The following is a 19441-nucleotide window of genomic DNA, read 5'->3' as shown; positions in this document are numbered from 1 at the left end:
AAAGTTTGGAACGTAGGAAACGAGGTACTGGCAGAAGTATAGCTGTGAGGATGGGTCGTGAGTCGTGCTTGGATAGCTCAGATGGTAGAGCACTTGCCCGCGAAAGGCAAAGGTCCCGAGTTCGAGTCTCGGTTCGGCACACAGTTTCAATCTGCCAGGAAGTTTCAGGATGAATAAGGTTTATCTTTATCAAAGCGACACTCGACAGCTTATTTGAGGGGGAATGGACAGAATAAAATCACCAAATAGTGTGTTGTTTTACTTCGTAGCTCGAACCGATTTTGGATTTTTGTGTCTTTTCTTCAGAAGAAAATCTCTCGACTACTTAACCTAAGAGTACCATTTAATCTTAATATTTTTGTTCATGCCTGTTGTGTTATGAAACACGTAAAAACATTTCTGCCAATCGGAAATATTACAGTAATGCAGTTATTGTGTTATGAAACACACAAAACCATTTCTGCCGATCGGAAATATTACAGTATTTCAGTTACCATGATATAAAGATAGCATAAAACTTATGATTGTGAACCTGAAACTGTTAATTACAGCAGAAATTTGCGCTCTAAATGCTGCAGTGTGTTGCATCGGATAAATAAATTTGCAGTATTACGATATAACACTATGATGAATACTAAAAACCAGTTATGACGTCAATAACACAGGCAAATATTTGTAGGTAATCATTTTGCAAACGTGGCATAAAACTGGAGAGCTCATAAAGGACCAGTTGATCGTGGAAGAGGTTACAGAAGATGTAGATATAAATGTACTACGTGAACTACAAGATAACAATTATTGGACTACATGAAATAAAATAATCATAACTTTTGAACGGTTTGTGTTAGGGCGTTTAAATTCCACCGTTGGCCGCGGGGCATGAAGGAATTAGTATGCACATGGTTTGGTTTAGTCCGTTTTTCATTTGGATGGGTTGGTCAATAAGCAAAATTTGTGCATTTGGAGGGCTAAGAATACGCATTTCGCGATAGAGAAGTCTCTTCGCCCTCAACGGGTGACTGTGTGGTGTGCAGTGTCCAACACGGAATAATCTGTGCGATATTCCTCGATGGCAAGGTAACTACTGAACGGTACGCGAAGGTTTTGGAAGAAGATTTCATCCCCATTATCCAAAGTGACCCTGATTTCGGCAGGATGTGGTTCATGCAGGACGGAAGCACGAGTGTGTTTGATGTCCTGGAGGAACACTTGGGGAAGGCATTCTTGCTCTGGGGTACCCAGAGGCCACTGGCATGGACCTCGATTGGCCGCCATATTCTCCGGAACTGAATACATGCGACTGCTTTTTGTGGCGCTGTATTAAAGACTAGGTGTACAGCACTAACGCCAAAGCCATCGATAGCATCGATGTTCCGAAACTTCAGCGGGTCATGCAGAGTTCCGCTATTCATCTGCGCCATATCATCGCCAATCATGGCAGGCATATCGAACATGTCAAAACTAAAATCCGAATATCTGGAGTGACGTTTACATGTTGAATAAAGCATGTATACGCTGTAGTTTGTAACTAATTTACGTTTTTTTCATATAGTTCAATAATTGTTAGCTTGCACATACATTGTGGTCGTTTTAATACGCGGCCACCGTTAGTCTCCAGGTAGGCCCTGCTATTGATACAAAGGAACAAATTTATTTATTTACTTCGCTTAGATTTCCACAAAAGAAAAATTTGGAGTAGGTATTAAAATCCATGGAGAAGAAATAAAAACTTCGAGGTTTGCCGATGACATTGTAATTCTGTCAGAGACAGCAAAGGACTTGGAAGAGCAGTTGAACGGAATGGACAGTGTCTTGAAAGGAAGATATGAGATGAGCTTCAACAAAAGCAAAACGAGGATATGGAATGTAGTCGAATTAAGTCGGGTGATGCTGAAGAAATTAGATTAGGAAATGAGACACTTAACGTAGTAAAGGAGTTTTGCTATTTCGGGAGCAAAATAACTGATGATGGTCGAAGTAGCGAGGATATAAAATGTAGACTGGCAATGGCAAGGAAAACGTTTCTGAAGAAGAGAAATTACTTAACATCGAGTATAGATTTAAGTGTCAGGAAGTCGTTTCTGAAAGTATTTGTATGGAGTGTAGCCACGTATGGAAGTGAAACGTGTACGATAAATAGTTTAGACAAGAAGAGTATAGAAGCTTTCGAAATGTGGTGCTACAGAAGAATGCTGAAGATTAGATGGGTAGATCACATAACTAATGAGGAGGTATTGAATAGACTTCTGGAAAAGAGGAGTTTGTGGTACAACTTGACAAGGAGAAGGGACCGGTTGGTAGGACATGTTCTGAGGCATCAAGGGATCACAAATTTAGTATTGGAGGGCAGCGAGGAGGGTAAAAATCGTAGAGGGCGACCAAGAGATGAATACACGAAGCAGATGCAGAAGGATGTGGGTTGCAGTAGGTACTGGGAGATGAAGAAGCTTGCACAGGATAGAGTAGCATGGAGAGCTGCATCAAACCAGTCTCAGGACTAAAGACCACAACAACAACAACATAGAATTCCACCGGCTCGAACTTCTGGAAGTATTCTAAAGTTAACAAATTGTTGCTGTATACGGAAAGGTGATAGTCACCAGAAAAATTAGAAAAGTTTCCGTGTCTGGGCAATCGAAATAACTATCTGTACAAATCCCTTGTCATGAATCGACATAGCTAAAGATGTCATCTTTCCATGTAGTCGTTGCAAACACCAGCTGTGACTCTCGAAACTGGCAACACGAGCTACTGCATTACTGATGTTTCCAAGCACATGAAACCTACCAAACCCCAGTTACCACGACACTATTGCTTAGATTACTCCATATTGACTCAGTAAAAGTATTTTTGCATACAAAAATTTTTGGTTATGCTTTACCGTGAATGTTACTGATATCGAATAAAACAAAAAGTTTGCTGTTACCAGTCATTGTTTATTTCCACTGTGCGTTTCGAAGGTTTATAATCGCATTATCTCTACTAGCAAGAGCCACAAGTAGCTCCAAGCCGTAACCGGACACCTACATGCTTTATTAATCCACATAAGTACAGCTGATGATGAAGCGCGTTGGGGAAATAAGTAGTGACTGAAAACAGTAAAATTATTGTTACATTGGGAAACGTATTTTTTATCAGTCTCGATGTGGAGGGGAGAATTAAAGTCATCTCCGTCGCTTCGGTTTCCTTAATCACTCAGGGTAGAATTGTTCCCATTCACGGCTATTTTCAGCTCGCTTTCACTCGAAGAAAAATAATAAGACATTCTGGAACATTACTTGCGTGCATTATTGTGTAAATACAATCTAATCACTGAAGGGCTTCTACATTTTGCAGTCGACCGGTGCATAGATTTGTGATGTGCCTCGTAAAATTAATACTAACAAGACACTTATCATTACCGGGAACGTAAAGTGGTGAACTGTTAAAAGTGTAGATAAGCCTCTTCTAAAAATACTGTCTGCGTTTTTCAGATTGTTTCCTGATATGCGACCTGGGTACAGCAAAGAGAAATACGCTTTCCTACATGATAGCTAAAATATCTTTTCTATTGAAATATACTTCCAGTGTATAACGAAAACAGAAGAGTTACCTTTGTCAAAAGACTTCACCATGGACCACAATTACAATTTATACCTGCTGAACATTAACCGTTTGGATTGCTTATCACTGTTAATAGTGAGCCCAGCCTGACTGCAGTTGCATTTTTATCACATCACTTCTAAGAACGAAATAGACACTGACTGCAATATTGATTATATGCTTCCTGTTAACTCGTCATGATAGCAGTTAATGAAATACGAAAAGACAAAAAAGATAGCTACTTCCATAGCACCGTTAATAAGGGCAGCTCAGCATGATAAGATGTTTGAAGAAGAAAGGGAAGTATATTTAATTACACAGAGAAGCGAAAATTAGCCTCACCTGCATACGCTATAAACGCACGAGAATATGGCGCTAGCGCTTGAATGTGAACCCGCAACAAAATTTTGGCAAATTGAAAGGCTTGTTTTCAGTTGTTGGCGGTGACGATGTTTTCCATTCCTCACAGCTGAAAAAGAGCCGGTGGCCGAGTAGCACGGCCATCGGATTTCGCTTCGTGCTTTCCCAAACGTAATTGCTTTGTTGTGGCTCGGCGCAAGCCGCGTGCTCAGATCCACTGAATGTTTCGGCTTTCTGCTGGCAGCACCGGCGCCTCCTGCTTAGTGTTCCCCTCCTCTTTTGTTTTTAATCCTTTGTGATTTCCTTTGTTTTTAGCAATGCGACTGCCAGTACACAATGAAAGAATGCTATGTGTGTCTTAGTATTAGATGCTATAGCTATAGGATACATGCAGCAAGCGTTACATTAATTTTTGTAGACGTTTTCTTATGTCCAAGTAGAATAATTGTTTTCATTTAGAGCTAGCTATAGTACGGCTGCAGCGTGTGTGTGTGCTTTTTCAGTTTTGCTTCTTTTATTCCGTTTATTTTACAGAGTTGCAGGAGGAAGGCATGGAGTTTCTGGTCGATGGCTTAAATCTCACTAAAACAGCCAAGAAGAAGTTAGATACCAAAATAAACAAAATCAATATCCATTTACATGGTAAGGATCAAAACACAACACACCGAATTAGTTTCTTCACTACCTCTCTTCCTGTCGATATGCGCCTTTTTCATTATAGCTAATCACAGAACACATGTGATCTATGACTTCTCTGTAGTTAGAATTTTATCTTCACCTTTTCTGATAGCAGAATCTGTATCTACTTCTATCCTCTGAATCTGCTGATGATTAGTCTGGTTTGAAAATTATAGTATTAAGAAAGTTATATGAAAAATAGTTATGTGTAAAGTTGCTGTAGCTCATGTTTTTTTTTTTTTTTTTTTACATTACAGTTTTGTAGTGTGTAGTAATAACGCTGTAGGTGCAAATTCAATTTTTTTAAATCTGTTATTATTATAAATATACTGTGGCAAGCTTCGAGCTCGTTCTCTTGCATCAGAAATGTGTAGTAATTACTAATAATACCTTTGGTGATTGTTAAGTCTGCACCAGTATGGTGCTCTGTTGTTTGATACTGAGATACGAAAGTGGACGCTCTGACTAGCCTAGTTTACACGACACTAGGTTGCAGGCTACTGCGCCACCGCCCACTGCGCATGCGCGCCGTATCTTCGCGCAACTCTGTGAAACTAAAGACTTTCGGCGTGTTCCAACTTTGGGGGCAACATGAGTTTTGAGGTTACGTGTGTTCGTAGACTGTACACAAACTGAAATCTGAAATGGGAAACGGAGAATAATGTTCGATTTTTGGATATCTATGCTTTGCATAGGTGTTTGTGGGATTTCAGTGATGCTGATTACAAAAATAAGCAACTTATTGCTGCTCGCGAGACCCTCATGAGCGATCATAACATAGATGGTTTGACAATATCCGAGCTGCAGGGCAAAATTTATTAAGTTAGGAGCACATATGCAACAGAATAAACAAAAATAGAAGCAAGTGTAATTCTATCTGTGGCAATGCTCTCGTCTACAAGACTAAAATCCCATTGTTCGAGTTGGCCGACTCTTTGTTAAGGAATATTGTTGACAGGAGGGAAGGCTATACAAATTCAGGAAGCTGCAGTCTTTATTCTTCTACTTAAAACGTCGCAGCAGTGCTCCCCCACTCACGTACGTTAGAATTTTGAAATATTGCCACTGTACAGATGTATCTTCAAGAGAGTTGTTTGCAAACCATGACATGGTCTCTTGTCCTAAAGGTAGAGGAGCTCTGTATTGAACAGTGTAGGACAAATTGCTGATGGCGATAAATGACGTCTAATGGACAAGCCAGAGGATATAAGAAAAAAATATTGTGCGCCTCCGTAGCTGAGTGATCGTGGAGGGCCGCGGTTCGGTTCCCGGTACTGCCAGTGCCTTACTTGGGGGGAAGACTGGAATGGGGTCCCCTTAGCCTGAGGAGCTACTTGAATCAGAAGTAGTGGCTAAAAAGTGTAGAAAGCAGACAATGGCCAAGAGGGCGGTGTACTGATCTATGACTCTTCATACCACATCCGAATGACGTCATATAGCAAAGGATCTCTTTGCCGAATCGTGCGTTCCTCTGGACATGCTTGTGGACTTTTTTTTTCTTTAAATAAGAAAAGAAGTTAAAATTAGCGTATTACGAATTACTTCTAAAAATATGGGCCAAGACCCCCGAGCGTTCCATATTACATAAATCCTTCTGATATGATCTACAGTACACACGATTTACTTTTGTTGCTGCTTCACATACCTTTTGTTTTTCTGTATCCTCAAATCGAGAAGCAACTACGATCTTCATTTCAGCGACAACATAATTCTCATTGCCAAACATCGCCATATTGTCCTCTTCTCGCAATTTTACCCATGGAATCAATTTAGCTATGAACGCGACAGCAAGTGCCCCTCATTTGCTACTTGCTAATGATAGTTTTTCTTTGTTGAATTTTTCAAATGTGTCTTCATTTACTTCCGTCAGTCTGATGCGGTAGTTCACGAGTGTCATTTAATCAACAGTCTATCAGTCACGGCAATAAGTTCCCGGTAAGCAGTAATCGGCAAAGATATTTACGCGTTGGCGCGTTTCTGCACACCTATCTACATTTTATCGCTCCATCGCTTATACGGCTCCCAGTTCGCTCCCGTCGATACAGCTTCGCAGAATTTCACGCCCCCCTCCCATACCTGCAATTTGCCACTCGCGGCGATAAATTTCCGATTCAGAATTCAATTTGGGCGGCGAGGGCCAATCGAAGCTTCCGCTGCAGACTGCTGGCTTTAATGCCCTTCTCCCTCTCACCCCCCCCCCCCCCCCCCACCTCCTGCACCCCCACCCCTTATTGGTAGGAGGTGGGGGGTGGAGAGCAGAGGCAAGAGTCAGAGCGGAAACAGGGCGGTCTAGCAATGGGCAGATGTGATCACACCTCTTCCCTACATTACTAGGCGCTTACTGCTGTGGCGAGGCTCTACTCTACAGTTCTTAAATCATCATCCTATTCCACATCACCTACAAGGTCTTTCACATACTTTGACGTACATAAAACTGTTCGGCTCGTGATGCTATTCCAAGCTCCAATCGTCTAGTTCGGCTTTACCATCTTCCAAACTCTACAAGAATTATCGTTCTTACCCTGCCGCACCGATAACCATGGGATACAGAATATGGTACAGAATGGCTTAGTCGAAATGCTGTATCTTGACTGAATCTTTCACTCTGTAACTGACAAGGGGAGGCCGCCAATTGTGAAATTCAGATTCGATTCATACTGCGCATAATAAAAGCTCATGGCCAGAGGTGTAATGTGGCAAAGCACCAAGATGCACTTCTCAGCCGTTGTCGAGAAAATCGACAGTTAAAAGAAACCATTGCGGTGAAATACTCTTTGCGCCGGCCGGTGTGGCCGTGCGGTTAAAGGCGCTTCAGTCTGGAACCGCGTGACCGCTACGGTCGCAGGTTCGAATCCTGCCTCGGGCATGGATGTGTGTGATGTCCTTAGGTTAGTTAGGTTTAAGTAGTTCTAAGTTCTAGGGGACTGATGACCACAGCAGTTAAGTCCCATAGTGCTCAGAGCCATTTGAACCATTTTTGAAATACTCTCTACGATTAATAATTTTCTACAGTGTCGTGGCGCAGCAGTAAGCTCTCGGGTTCGTAATCCAAAGGTCGCCGGATCAAATCTCGCGCCATGCAATTTTTTTATTATTAGTTTTTCGTAATTCAAATATATATATATATATATATATATATATATATATATATATATATATATATATATTAATGAATTGCTTAAGCATGTTGGAGAAGGCGGATCGCTCTCCAATTGTACCGCCTCCATTTTTCCGTTTCTTTTAACAGGGTGTACCAAAGCTCTCCCGTCCGCACTGATTTTCGACGGTGTTATAAGTTGCGCTAGGGACCGCATCTACCTTCTTTCGAAGTTAGCAGGCAACTACGCTGTTATGCGGCGGCTCGCTTCGGCCCATTCAACATCTGTCCTTCAAGTGTAACGAGCGAGTAACGGAGTTTATATTTCATACCTGTCACAGCAAATTTGTGTTCGTGGGGTCTCTATTCTAATTCGAACGTTTGACTTACGCTATACGTATTCGTTTCGGAATATCGTTTCTACGTCTTCCGTTAACTATACGTGGTTAACATTATGAAGACAATTAACAACATTTGTGAAATATATATATATATATATTACATATATATTTGAATTACAAAAAACAAATACTAAGAAAAAAAAAGGTCGCGTGGCGCGAGATTCGATCTGGCGACCTTCGGCTTACGAACCCGAGCGCTTACCGCTGCGCCACAACGCTGCATAAAGTTGTTAATCGTAGAGAGTATTTCACCGCAACGGTTTCTTTTAACTCGATTTTCTCGACAACGGCTGAGAAGTGCATCTTGGTGCTTTGCCACATTACACCTCTGGCCATGGGCTTTTATTATGCGCAGTATGAATCGAATCTGAATTTCACAATTGGCGGCCTCCCCTTGTGAGTGTGTTTTGTAGTGAAATTCCCCATTTTCCGGATCTGGACTCGAATCTACCACTTTGCCTTTCGCATGTAATGCCATTGCCACTTAAGAGAGCTAAAGCTTGCTGATTTTGTTTTTCTTCAGTTCAGTTTAATACAGGGATATCTGCTTTATCCGGAACATCAAAGACGCTGCCGACATTACGTAGAAATAACGATACCTGATTTTGCCCACATTATTCTCAGACAACATGAATCTTACTGTGATGAAGAGTTCAGCGTTAGACGACTATGCAAACAGTCAATAAAAACTGTGTTTTTTAAATGCTCACCCTTTCTACAGGTCAGATGTCGTGTATCATTTCCGCTGCATCAATCATCTAAGCTCTGCTGCATATTTCAATCTCATGTATTTCATTACAACTTCTCCTTTCTGCTTTTCCCTTAAAATTAACTAGTTCAGGATGTGTTAGTATACATCTAACCAATCTAGTCCTTTTGGTACACTGATCACTGGTCTCTACAGTAGAACCCTGTTTGTGAGTAGTGGAGCTCTTACTTTCGATCGTTCGTGTCCTCATCCGGATTCTGTATGGTTTCCCTGAATCACTTTCAAGACTCGTAGGACATTTCTTCCAAAATGAGACGATCGTATCTCTCATTCAACAACTGAGCCAAGAAACTAGTGATCATGACGTGGACGAGACATTATAATTTTCTTTCTCCTTCCCTCGTTGTTATACCACTACTACATAATTAAAAAATACAATGAATACATTTTTCTGTATCGGTTACTGGTGTTATGGCTGGTTTCAAGAAATTCAATCTCATGTGGATCATTGTGTCACCGGCCAGCAGTTGGTAACATCTGATTATAAGTATCTTTTTATATGCACCAAATATTAACAATAGAAAAGAATTATCAGTACAGAAATCAGTCGCTCACGGAAAATAACATACCAAATGAAAACACATCTCACTACGAAGAACACTGTTTGGCACAACAGAACAATTGTATAAACAACTACTGTGACTGTTTCCAGTGATTTGTTCTGCAATGGTGCAATGAAACAATAAAGAGCCTTTGTCTTTTTCTCCTAATAGCTCTTCATTTTTAATGCTATCTTGTTGCCTCTATTTCCTCCTTCTAATCTACGAAGCAACCAGAACTGTTAACTTACCAAAGAAAAACGCAAATAAGTAATTTTGAGAACATTTCTCTAGGATAGCAGAGGTTTTTCTTTATTATTTAAAAATAGCAGTTACCGTTCATGGAGTGGTAGGGCGTCCTCCGTTCACTGCCACCGTCTACCATCATGGTGGTAGGTCTGAAGATGCTCTCAAACAGACCGAAACCGGTAGCTTCATTTAAAAATAAAAAAAAAAAAGTTTCTTGCGGTTGTGACTGTTCATGTTCATTTTTAAGAAACACAAATAAAAATGAGGCGTGACTGCTGCCTCACTGGAGGTCTTCTACCAACATTCATCAATGCCTTGAGTATGGTGAATAAGAGCTGCCCTCTGCCCATGGCTCGCCGAACTCTCCATAACACAGCAGCCTGTTTCATTCTAATGTTTCATATCTTCTGTCATTTTCATTCTTCCTTTCGTGACTGTATTTGGGACATTAGCTAGCCGTGATATTCTGCAGCTTCTTTTCATCACATACGCCTCCAGCCCTTGTAAGTAATTCTCTTCTTTTTTTTTCTTTTCCTTTTTTCGGTTAAGTATTTCAGCGAAGTGAAAACAAGACTCGCTATAAATTACGCAACAGGTTTTTGTACGAATTTTCATAACCAAATGAAGAGCGAAAAATCGACAAATGGAGTATCAAATTGACCAGTGTGAGATACAGTTAAAAAAAAAGTTTGAACGTAATCAGGGTAATTAAGAACAAAATTTTAAAATGAAAGTTTTGAAAAAATGGTCGAATTGTATGTGAAATGTTTTGTCTAAAAGTAAGAATTAAAGAAGATTGTAGAAACATTTGACAGGCCTATGAATGATGCACGAAATCAGCACAGCACAGCAAATGATACGCCGATTGAGAATTTGAAGTTCCACCAGACACGTATCCTCTACTACTACACAAAATTCTAAGGTATACATTGAACTTTAAATTCTGAATCGGCACCACATTTGTTGTACGTGATTTCGAGTATCATTGAAACACGCTTCAAATGTTTCTCGGATCTAATTTATTTCTTACTTTTAAACAAATAATTTCACTAACCATTTGACAGCTCTTACGTACAGGGTGATCAGAAACAGTCTGGTAAGCTTGCGGAGCTGTTGCAGGATGGGTTCTGTTGAGATATAACTGGTAAGAGAAAAACTCCATACGTTGTGCCGTTTCCGAGTTAATTAGCACTGAAGTTAGCCAATAGCGCCGCTGCGCGCGCAAATTCAAGCAACCCGTCAGATGCAGTTAGTGTCTGTTGCTGACACAGCACAGATGATAGCGCAGTAAACTTCGCATTCTTTGACTCGGGTTCCATTCTTACTGTCCCAAGTAAATTTTCAGGCAACCAAACGAAGAACACGTTTGGCTACGCCGCCTCTGACTGGTCGCTTGAATTTGCGCGCTTAGTGACCTGATTGGCTAACTTTGGTACTAATTTACCTAGAAACGGTTCAAAGTACCGAATGTCTTTCTACTAAAAACTATTTTTCAGCGCAACCTACCCTGCAACTGCCTTACAAGCGTTTCAGCATTTTTCTGACCACCCTATAGCTAAACTCCCACATTTCTTAGACCAAGAGAATAATTCCTTCAGCATTTCGGAAATTAGAATTGACAAAATTAAAGAACTTGGATACGGTATGCTGCATGGAGAAATGAAAACACAGAAACTGTTTGTAACGAGGCTGTGGCCCAGTGTAATACAGGGTGGTTACAATTACAGTGCAGCTACGCACAAAGGTGGAATGTGGGCCTTAATTATCGTATGGCAGCGAGAGTTGGCGTTATTCTTATGCGTTAAGGCGGAACCGACTCACGCTAAAAAAAAAAAAAAAAATTAAAAAAAAAAATTTGTTCCAATATTGGCCACCAGCAGCAAATCTGGCGCTGTACAGCATCTTGTCGACATCTCCACTGCTCATATTGAACAAAGTGTGAAAGTGGCAGTTGATAATAGCATCAACTTTCTCAGTTGTGGGGGATTTCCCGCCTACGATCCGTTCCTAATCCATTACGTATGGAAACATTTTTGTATGTCTTTGTTGCAGTCACAGCGCCAGATTTGCACCTGTTGGCCAAAATACACTACTAGCCATTAAAATTGCTATACCAAGAAGAAATGCAGATGATAAACGGGTATTCATTGGACAAATATATTGTACTAGAACTGACATATGATTACATTTTCACGCAATTTGGGTGCATAGATCCTGAGAAATCAGTACCCAGAACAACCACCTCTGGCCGTAATTACGGCCTTGATGCTCCTGGGCATTGAGTCAAACAGACCTTGGATGGCGTGTACATTTACAGCTGCCCATGCAGCTTGCCGGCCGAAGTGGCCGTGCGGTTAAAGGCGCTGCAGCCTGGAACCGCAAGACCGCTACGGTCGCAGGTTCGACTCCTGCCTCGGGCATGGATGTTTGTGATGTCCTTAGGTTAGTTAGGTTTAACTAGTTCTAAGTTCTAAGGGGACTAATGACCTCAGCAGTTGAGTCCCATAGTGCTCAGAACCATTTGAACCAACCCATGCAGCTTCAACACGATACCACAGTTCATCAAGAGTAGTGACTGGCGTAATGTGACGAGCCAGTTGCTCGGCCGCCATTAACCAGACGTTTTCAATTGGTGAGAGATCTGGAGAATGTGCTGGCCAGGGCAGCAGTCGAACATTTTCTGTATCTAGAAAGGCCCGTACAGGACCTGCAACATGCGGTCGTGCATTATCCTGCTGAAATGTATGGTTTCGTAGGGATCGAATGAAAGGTAGAGCGACGGGTCGTAACACATCTGAAATGTAACGTCCTCTGTTCAAAGAGCCGTCAGTGCGAACAAGAGGTGACAGAGACGTGTAACCAATGGCACCCCATACCATCACGCCGGGTGATGCCAGTATGGCGATGACCAATACACGCTTCCAATGTGCGTTCACCGCGATGTCGCCAAACACGGATGCGACCATCATGATGCTGTAAACAGAACCTGGATTCATTCGAAAAAATGACGTTTTGCCATTCGTGCACCCAGGCTCGTCGTTGAGTACACCATCGCAGGCTCTCCTGTCTGTGATGCAGCGTCAAGGGTAACCACCAGCCATGGTCTCCGAGCTGATAGTCCGTGCTTCTGCAAACGTCGTCGAACTGTTCGTCCAGATGGTTGTGGTCTTGCAAATGTCGCCATCTGTTGACTCAGGGATCGAGACGTGGCTGCACGATCCGTTACAGCCATGCGGATAAGATGCCTGTCATCTCGAGTGCTAGTGATACGAGGCCATTGGGATCCAGCACGGCGTTCTGTATTACCCTCCTGAACCCACCGATTCCATATTCTGCTAACAGTCATTAGATCTCGACCAATGCGGGCAGCAGTGTCGCGATACGATAAACCGCAATCGCGATAGGCTACAATTCGACCTTTATCAAAGTCGGAAACGCGATGGTACGTATTTCTCCTCCTTACACGAGGCATCACAACAACGTTTCACCAGGCAACGCCAGTAAACTGCTGTTTATGTATGAGAAATCGGTTGGAAACTTTCCTCATGTCAGCACCGGCGCCAGCCTTGTGTGAATGCTCTGAAAAGGTAATCATTTGCATATCACAGCATCTTCTCCCTGCCGGTTAAATTTCGCGTCTGTAGCACGTCATCTTCGTGGTCTAGCAATTGTAATGGCCAGTAGTGTAGGAACTAATTTTTTCATGCGTAAATCGGTTCCACATTAAGGCATTAGAATATCTAACAATATTCTCTGCCACACGCTAATTACAGCTGAAACTGCATGTCTGTGAGTAACTGCACTGTAATTACAATTACCGGGCGTATCCCACTGTGAAACCAACAGCAGCAGCGACCGCACCGCGGCCGGGGGGAGTGTGGGCGACAGTCAATATGCGCTCTCTCTGTGCAGACCGCCTTTGACGCCGCACGGAATGTTTGCAGTAATATACAGAGCATTACGGCGTACGGAGGAATGGCTGCTGCTGTGTCTCCCGGGTAGACGCATTATCAGGGCGACTGTAGCCAGAGGTCAGCGTATCTATAGCACCTACGGCCCGTGAATGACACTTGTCGTGTCAGTCTGGGACGGAGGGGCGAATGCGGCTAGCTATCCCTTCTCTACTCTAAACCTCCAAAACTGAGTACTGGTACGCGGTGTTTACCTAGGTCTTCTTTTGTTGATCCTCATCAAAGCCCCTGCTGGCATGTTAATGTGCACGACGAAGAAAAAGTCATCCTCCATTCTAATATTTACGACTGATCGAAATAATGTTTTAAAATAGATTACTTTTCTGGACAGCAATAGCTCAACAACATGAAGACAGAGTTGAGACAAAACGTACTTTTTTCTTCCTCGGTGTTTGCCCCTAGGACTAGACCTCAACAGGTCTCTGTAGTTCCCGTCAACTGCTCTCAGATTTCTGTCTTCCATTACTTTCAGTATGCATTTTTCCCATATTAGCTCTGGTCTTCCTCGCCTTCTTTTTCCGAGGGTTCCCAGTTTAAGATCTTTGTTAGTCACCAGCGGTTAGGCGTCATCCGTAAGTGACCCTACTACTGAAGCCCTCCTCTCTAGCGTCTTCTATTGGAGGACATTGTCTCCATTCGTCTCCATGCCCCTCATTTCGTATCGTAACTTGCCTCGTTAATTGCAGACATCTTCTCATACAGTCCATTTACACTTTTCTAATTTTCTTTCTTGTCTGAGGCCGCATCTCAGCTCCACATAGAACCACATTCTCCACCACACTGTGGAATATCCATTTCTTAGTGTCCTGCCGAATATGGTTACTGCGTATTATCCCATGCAACGCCTTACTAGCTCTCTTCCTCATTGTTACTATGGAACTAATATCCGTCTCACGTGTATCGAAGTTATCCATCATTGTTCCCAAATTTTCTGGAGCGTCTGCTTCTAACAACCCTACCACAACAAAGGTCAGGAATTAATTATGATTGTAGTATTGCTCACGCTGCTAAATATTGCATTTTCGGGCAACAACAAAGTTATAATATGTGACAGGTGTCATTAGAGCTCAGTTAATAAAGTCATTTCTTGAAATAATGGATAAACTAGGCACTCATCTTTTCGTGTTTCCCACGCTGGTCTCGTGAACTCATGGCTCAATCGTCGAAAATCTAGATAGTGATGATTCCAAGCTCGGATCCAAAGAGGCCTAGGTGTTATTCTGCGATATTCAAAAGTTTTGTAGATGTGTTTCATAAACCATTCTTGAAGATTAAACTTTTGCAAGTTAGGACAATGGTGATGTAAAAAAGTAATCAGCACTCCGAATTTAAGTTACACTTCTTTTTTATTACTTTTGTTGCAATATCACGTAACTTGTTCCAAAACATCACTTCACAATATATAACATACTTGAAAATATCTTCCTCACTGTTGAAGTTCACATTTCATAAACTGACTACAATTTGCGTCTTTTTAACATGACGACCAAAGCTTGACTCCCTAATAACCGCTTACGCGCCCAAAAATTGGTGTTGCAAGTACATCAATGATCATAGTGACAAAAGAAAGAATACACATAAGAATAATATCATTGCAATATATACATATCGATGTATCGGAGTACCCCTACATTAATGAAGTCAAGTCTGAATGTTGTCACAGAAATACGTTAACTATTTTACAGAAACACAGTAGAATATTTCTGGTATCGAGAGGTTGAGGTGAGGTCCCGTATTGCTTACGTAATTCAAGTACCATTACATGCTGGATTTTATTTCTCCTTCCTGTCTGTCAGTTTTCACCAGATCCTGTCCCATACATATACACTCCGACTTGTTCAGATTTATTCCTGATCAGCATTTGCTATAGTCCCCGTTAAGCTTTCTCAGCATGTATTCCAAGTCTTCTTCATCTTGTGAGAATATTACGTGGTCGTCCGCAAATAAAAGAGAGTGAGGAATATCGCACCAGTCTTTATGCCCATACCTGAGCATTTCCTGTACCACTCTCTCAGGACCTGTTCCACATAAATGTTAAACAGGATAGGTGATGTTCCAAACACTTATTTTAGACCTTCGTCAACGAAAATACTTCGGGTGACCTTGTTTCCTGTTTTAGTGATTACTTATGTGTTGTTGCATAATTTTTTTCTCTCACATAAACCGTCTCATTGCTTACCTTAATTTTATTCTAGGGGCATTGTGATAAATGTTCTGCAGGTCTACAGAGGCCATGTAAACGCTTTTGTTTTATTTATTCATTTTTACAATAACTGTCTTATATATTGTGTACAAAAAGTAACGGAAGGCACAAATGATTATGGTATAAGGAATGCATTGGATAAGTTTCCAAACCTTTCGCGACACGGAGCAATTCCAACAGGGTATCCACGAAAGCTTCGGTGGAGTTCACAAAGTACAGTAGCAGAGAGGTCTTTGCAGAGCTCGCTCACACAGGATAGCTCACTCGGTCAGGAACACAACCCGATAAAGGCGAAGTCTCAGCTGCGAGCCCTGGCTAGAAGTTTCAAGGATTGTCCGACTACCGCGAAGAAGATGCTCAGGACATGCTCCGACGGCCGGAGTGGAACGTCTTACACTATTAATGTATAGAACAATAACCCACAGTACAGACCTCTATCGTGCGACCTCTACGGTCGCAGGTTCGAATCCTGCCTCGGGCAAGGATGTGTGTGACGTCCTTAGGTTAGCTAGGTTTAAGTAGTTCTAAGTTCTAGGGGACTGATGACAACAGATGTTAAGTCCCATAGTGCTCAGAGCCATTTGAACCATTTTTGAGTTCTAAGTTCTAGGGGACTGATCATCTCAGATGTTAAGTCCCATAGTGCTCAGAGCCATTTGAACAGACCTTTAGGTAATTTTTGTTTCTTGATTTCATTTTGTGGATGATTTCATTGGACTCTCCATGACTGCTGTCGAGGTACCCAGTTCGCTTTGTACTTAAATCTTCCGCCTACATGCATGAAACATACTTCCAGTTCACTGAAGCGTATAGGTGATGTACGCTATCGTCGACTGAACAATTTGTCCAACTGCCTTTTGCCTCAGCTATTTCTCATTAGTCGTTCGAGTGGTTTTCAGTTCAGAGAGTGAAAGATGCTAGTGTTTCATAGTTAATTCATTCACCCCTACATCCACCTGAATCTGCCTGCTGATACTGTCTTGGTCTTTCTCTACAATCTTTACGACTCACACATGTCTCCGTTATCAGTTAACTATTCCATGCTGCCTGAGGGCAGTCCTTTCAGCCTTTCCCCTCGTTTAGTCACATAGCCTCGTTAATTTCTTCTCCTACCTCTTCATTAGTTATCCAGTCTTCTCGTAATATCTTCAGCACTCTTCCATAACACTGCTGTTCGAAGCCTTCTATTCTCCTGTTGTACGCGCTGTTTACTGTCCACGTTGCACTTCCATGTACGACTGTACTCCAAACAATTAATTTCGTAAAAGGCTTCCTCATGCTTAAATTTATATGCGACGGTCACATATTTGTTTTCTCCACAAAAGTTTTTCTTGCTTCTTTTGATAGCACCTAGTGTGGTTCATATTAACTCGTTTATCTAACATAAGACTCCCCATCATTTTACTGTTACTTAGAGGAACAAATGAAAAAGATGTTAGTAGCTCACGAAACTAAAATACACCGCTCTGGAATATGCAGTACTTTCTGTAGTTTGTACAGGGCAAAGACAACCTAGATATCTTCTAGAAACTTCAACTGGAAATGGTAAATGCAAGCTTCTGCTTGCTGGAAGAAGAAATGCAAAGATAGGAAATACGCTACAACAGATTAGAAAATAAAAGGCAATTTGAGGTGTGCAAATTAAAAGCACAATCCTGAAAACGCAAGGTTGGCGTGAACAGTAATGTCCAGCATTACGGCTATAGAAGGGCTTTCAACTAGCAGCTAGAGTAGAGATGGTAATTTGCAGGCAAATGTGACACTAGTTGGCTGGACGATGTCGACTGGTCTTGCCTCTATAGTCGTCGATGAGCAAGTACTGCCGGCGGTGTGGAAAATTGCGATGTGGCAGTCGATGTATACTGCCAGTAGAGATACTAGAGGTACAGATGCAGCGAGAAGGATATAAGGAGCAGACTGTCACTGCCAAAGGGAGCATTAGGGGCCTACTCGGTAAAAAAAAACCAATAATATCAAACCTAGATCTAATTTGAAGAAGAAATGTCAGAGAATTCACGTCTGGGGCACAGGAAACTATGGAAGTGAATAATGAACTTTGAGAAAACTGGAAAAGATTCGAAGCGTTTGAGACACTATATCACAGGAAAAGACTGAAAACGAAGTTGACTGGTGATGTAAGAAATGAAGAGCTTCTCCGCAGTATCAGCAAAAAGGGAATGCGTGGGAAACTCTATGTGGGACTTGATGGTAGGACATGGTACTAGAATGAAGCGTAGAAGGCAAAAATTGTAGGGTAAGATGGCAGTTGAAATACACGAAATAAATAATTGAGGATGTTGGGTGTGAGTGCTACTATGAGATGTAGAAAGCATGGTACTAGAAATGAACTGTAGAGGGCAAGAGCTGTAGGGGAAGATGGCAGTTAAAATACATGAAATAAATAATTGAGGATGTTGGGTGTGAGTGCTACTATGAGATGTAGAAAGCAAGGAAGTCGTGGCTGGCCACAGTGAACCAGTTAGAAGACTAATGAGAAGAAGTACTATGTTGTATACTGTCCAATCACATTAATATGAAGGAAACGAAGCACTCCGACTTCAGCCCATTGGGACCATCCGACCGCCGTGTCATCCTCAGATAAGAATGCGGATAGGAAGGGTGTGTGACCAGCACACCGCTCTCCCAGTGGTTATGATGGTTTTCTTTGACCGGAGCTGCTACTATTCGGTCGAGTAGCTTCTCAATTGGCATCACGAGGCTGAGTGCACCCCGAAAAATGACAACAGCGCTTGGCGGCCCGGATGGTCACCCATCCAAGTGTCGGCCACGCCCGACAGCGCTTGACTGCGGTGATCTGACGGGAACCGGTGTATCCACTGCGGCAAGGCCGTTGCCACATTAATATGACCACCTGTCGAAAACCTGCTGCAGCACGGCCTGCTGCAAGAGATGCAGGAAGAAAGTCAGGGAGGTTCTGAAAGGTAACAGTGGACCAGTGGGGAAGTGGAGCCATGCACAAACTCCAGTGCGGTGACGAGCCCAATCGACGTGAACCCACAGAATCTCGATTGGCTTTAAATCGGGGATTTGGCGGCTAGGGCAGTACCGTAAAATCGTCGCGGTGCTCTTCCAACCACTCACTTACACTGCTACCTGTGTGGTACGTTGCATTGTCCTGCTGCTAGATACCATTGTGCCGAGGAAAAACATTGCATGTAGCGATGGACATGGTCCCCAAGGATTTATGCAGCCTTGTGTTGATCCAGATGACACGATCACACAATGAATGCCAACGAAAACATTCCCCAGACCATAACGCTCCCTTGTCCGGCCTGGATCCTTCCGACGAATGTCGCAGGGTGTTTGCTTTCAGACGTTTGACGCTGATGAAGCATAAATCGTGATTCGTTTGAGAGGGCCACCTGTGGCCACTCAGTGGACGTCCCAATCGCGGTACTGGCGTGCTAATTCCAGCCTTCGTCGCGAGATGAACAGCAGTCAGAATGGGTGCACGAATCAGGCTCCTGCTAAGACATACACGCAGCAACGTTCGCTGAACGGTCAATGTTGGAAGCCCCTCGGTTCATCTGGGCGGTCACTTGCTGAACAATTGCACCTCTATTCATCCGCA

General features: G+C 42.4%; 1 protein-coding gene and 1 pseudogene across 7 annotated transcripts in view; one reads left to right on the top strand and one right to left on the bottom strand.

The window, feature by feature from the left end:
* LOC124775910 (ankyrin repeat and fibronectin type-III domain-containing protein 1) overlaps positions 1–19441 on the top strand; it is a 703384-nt gene that overhangs the window by 516509 nt on the left and 167434 nt on the right. For 6 of the 7 annotated variants that reach the window (XM_047250748.1, XM_047250747.1, XM_047250749.1 and 3 more), the window contains exon 2: positions 4477–4584. The exons of the other annotated variant lie outside the window; for it this stretch is intronic. In XM_047250748.1, the coding sequence (XP_047106704.1) occupies positions 4494–4584 (91 nt within the window). In that variant the 5' untranslated portion in view covers positions 4477–4493. The remainder of the gene's footprint in view (positions 1–4476; positions 4585–19441) is intronic. 7 annotated transcript variants of the gene reach the window in all.
* LOC124778282 lies at positions 18588–18705 on the bottom strand (annotated as a pseudogene).

Source organism: Schistocerca piceifrons, chromosome 2, assembly GCF_021461385.2.
Source record: "Schistocerca piceifrons isolate TAMUIC-IGC-003096 chromosome 2, iqSchPice1.1, whole genome shotgun sequence".
NCBI lineage: Eukaryota > Metazoa > Arthropoda > Insecta > Orthoptera > Acrididae > Schistocerca > Schistocerca piceifrons.
This window is presented reverse-complemented; position numbering and strand designations above follow the sequence as displayed.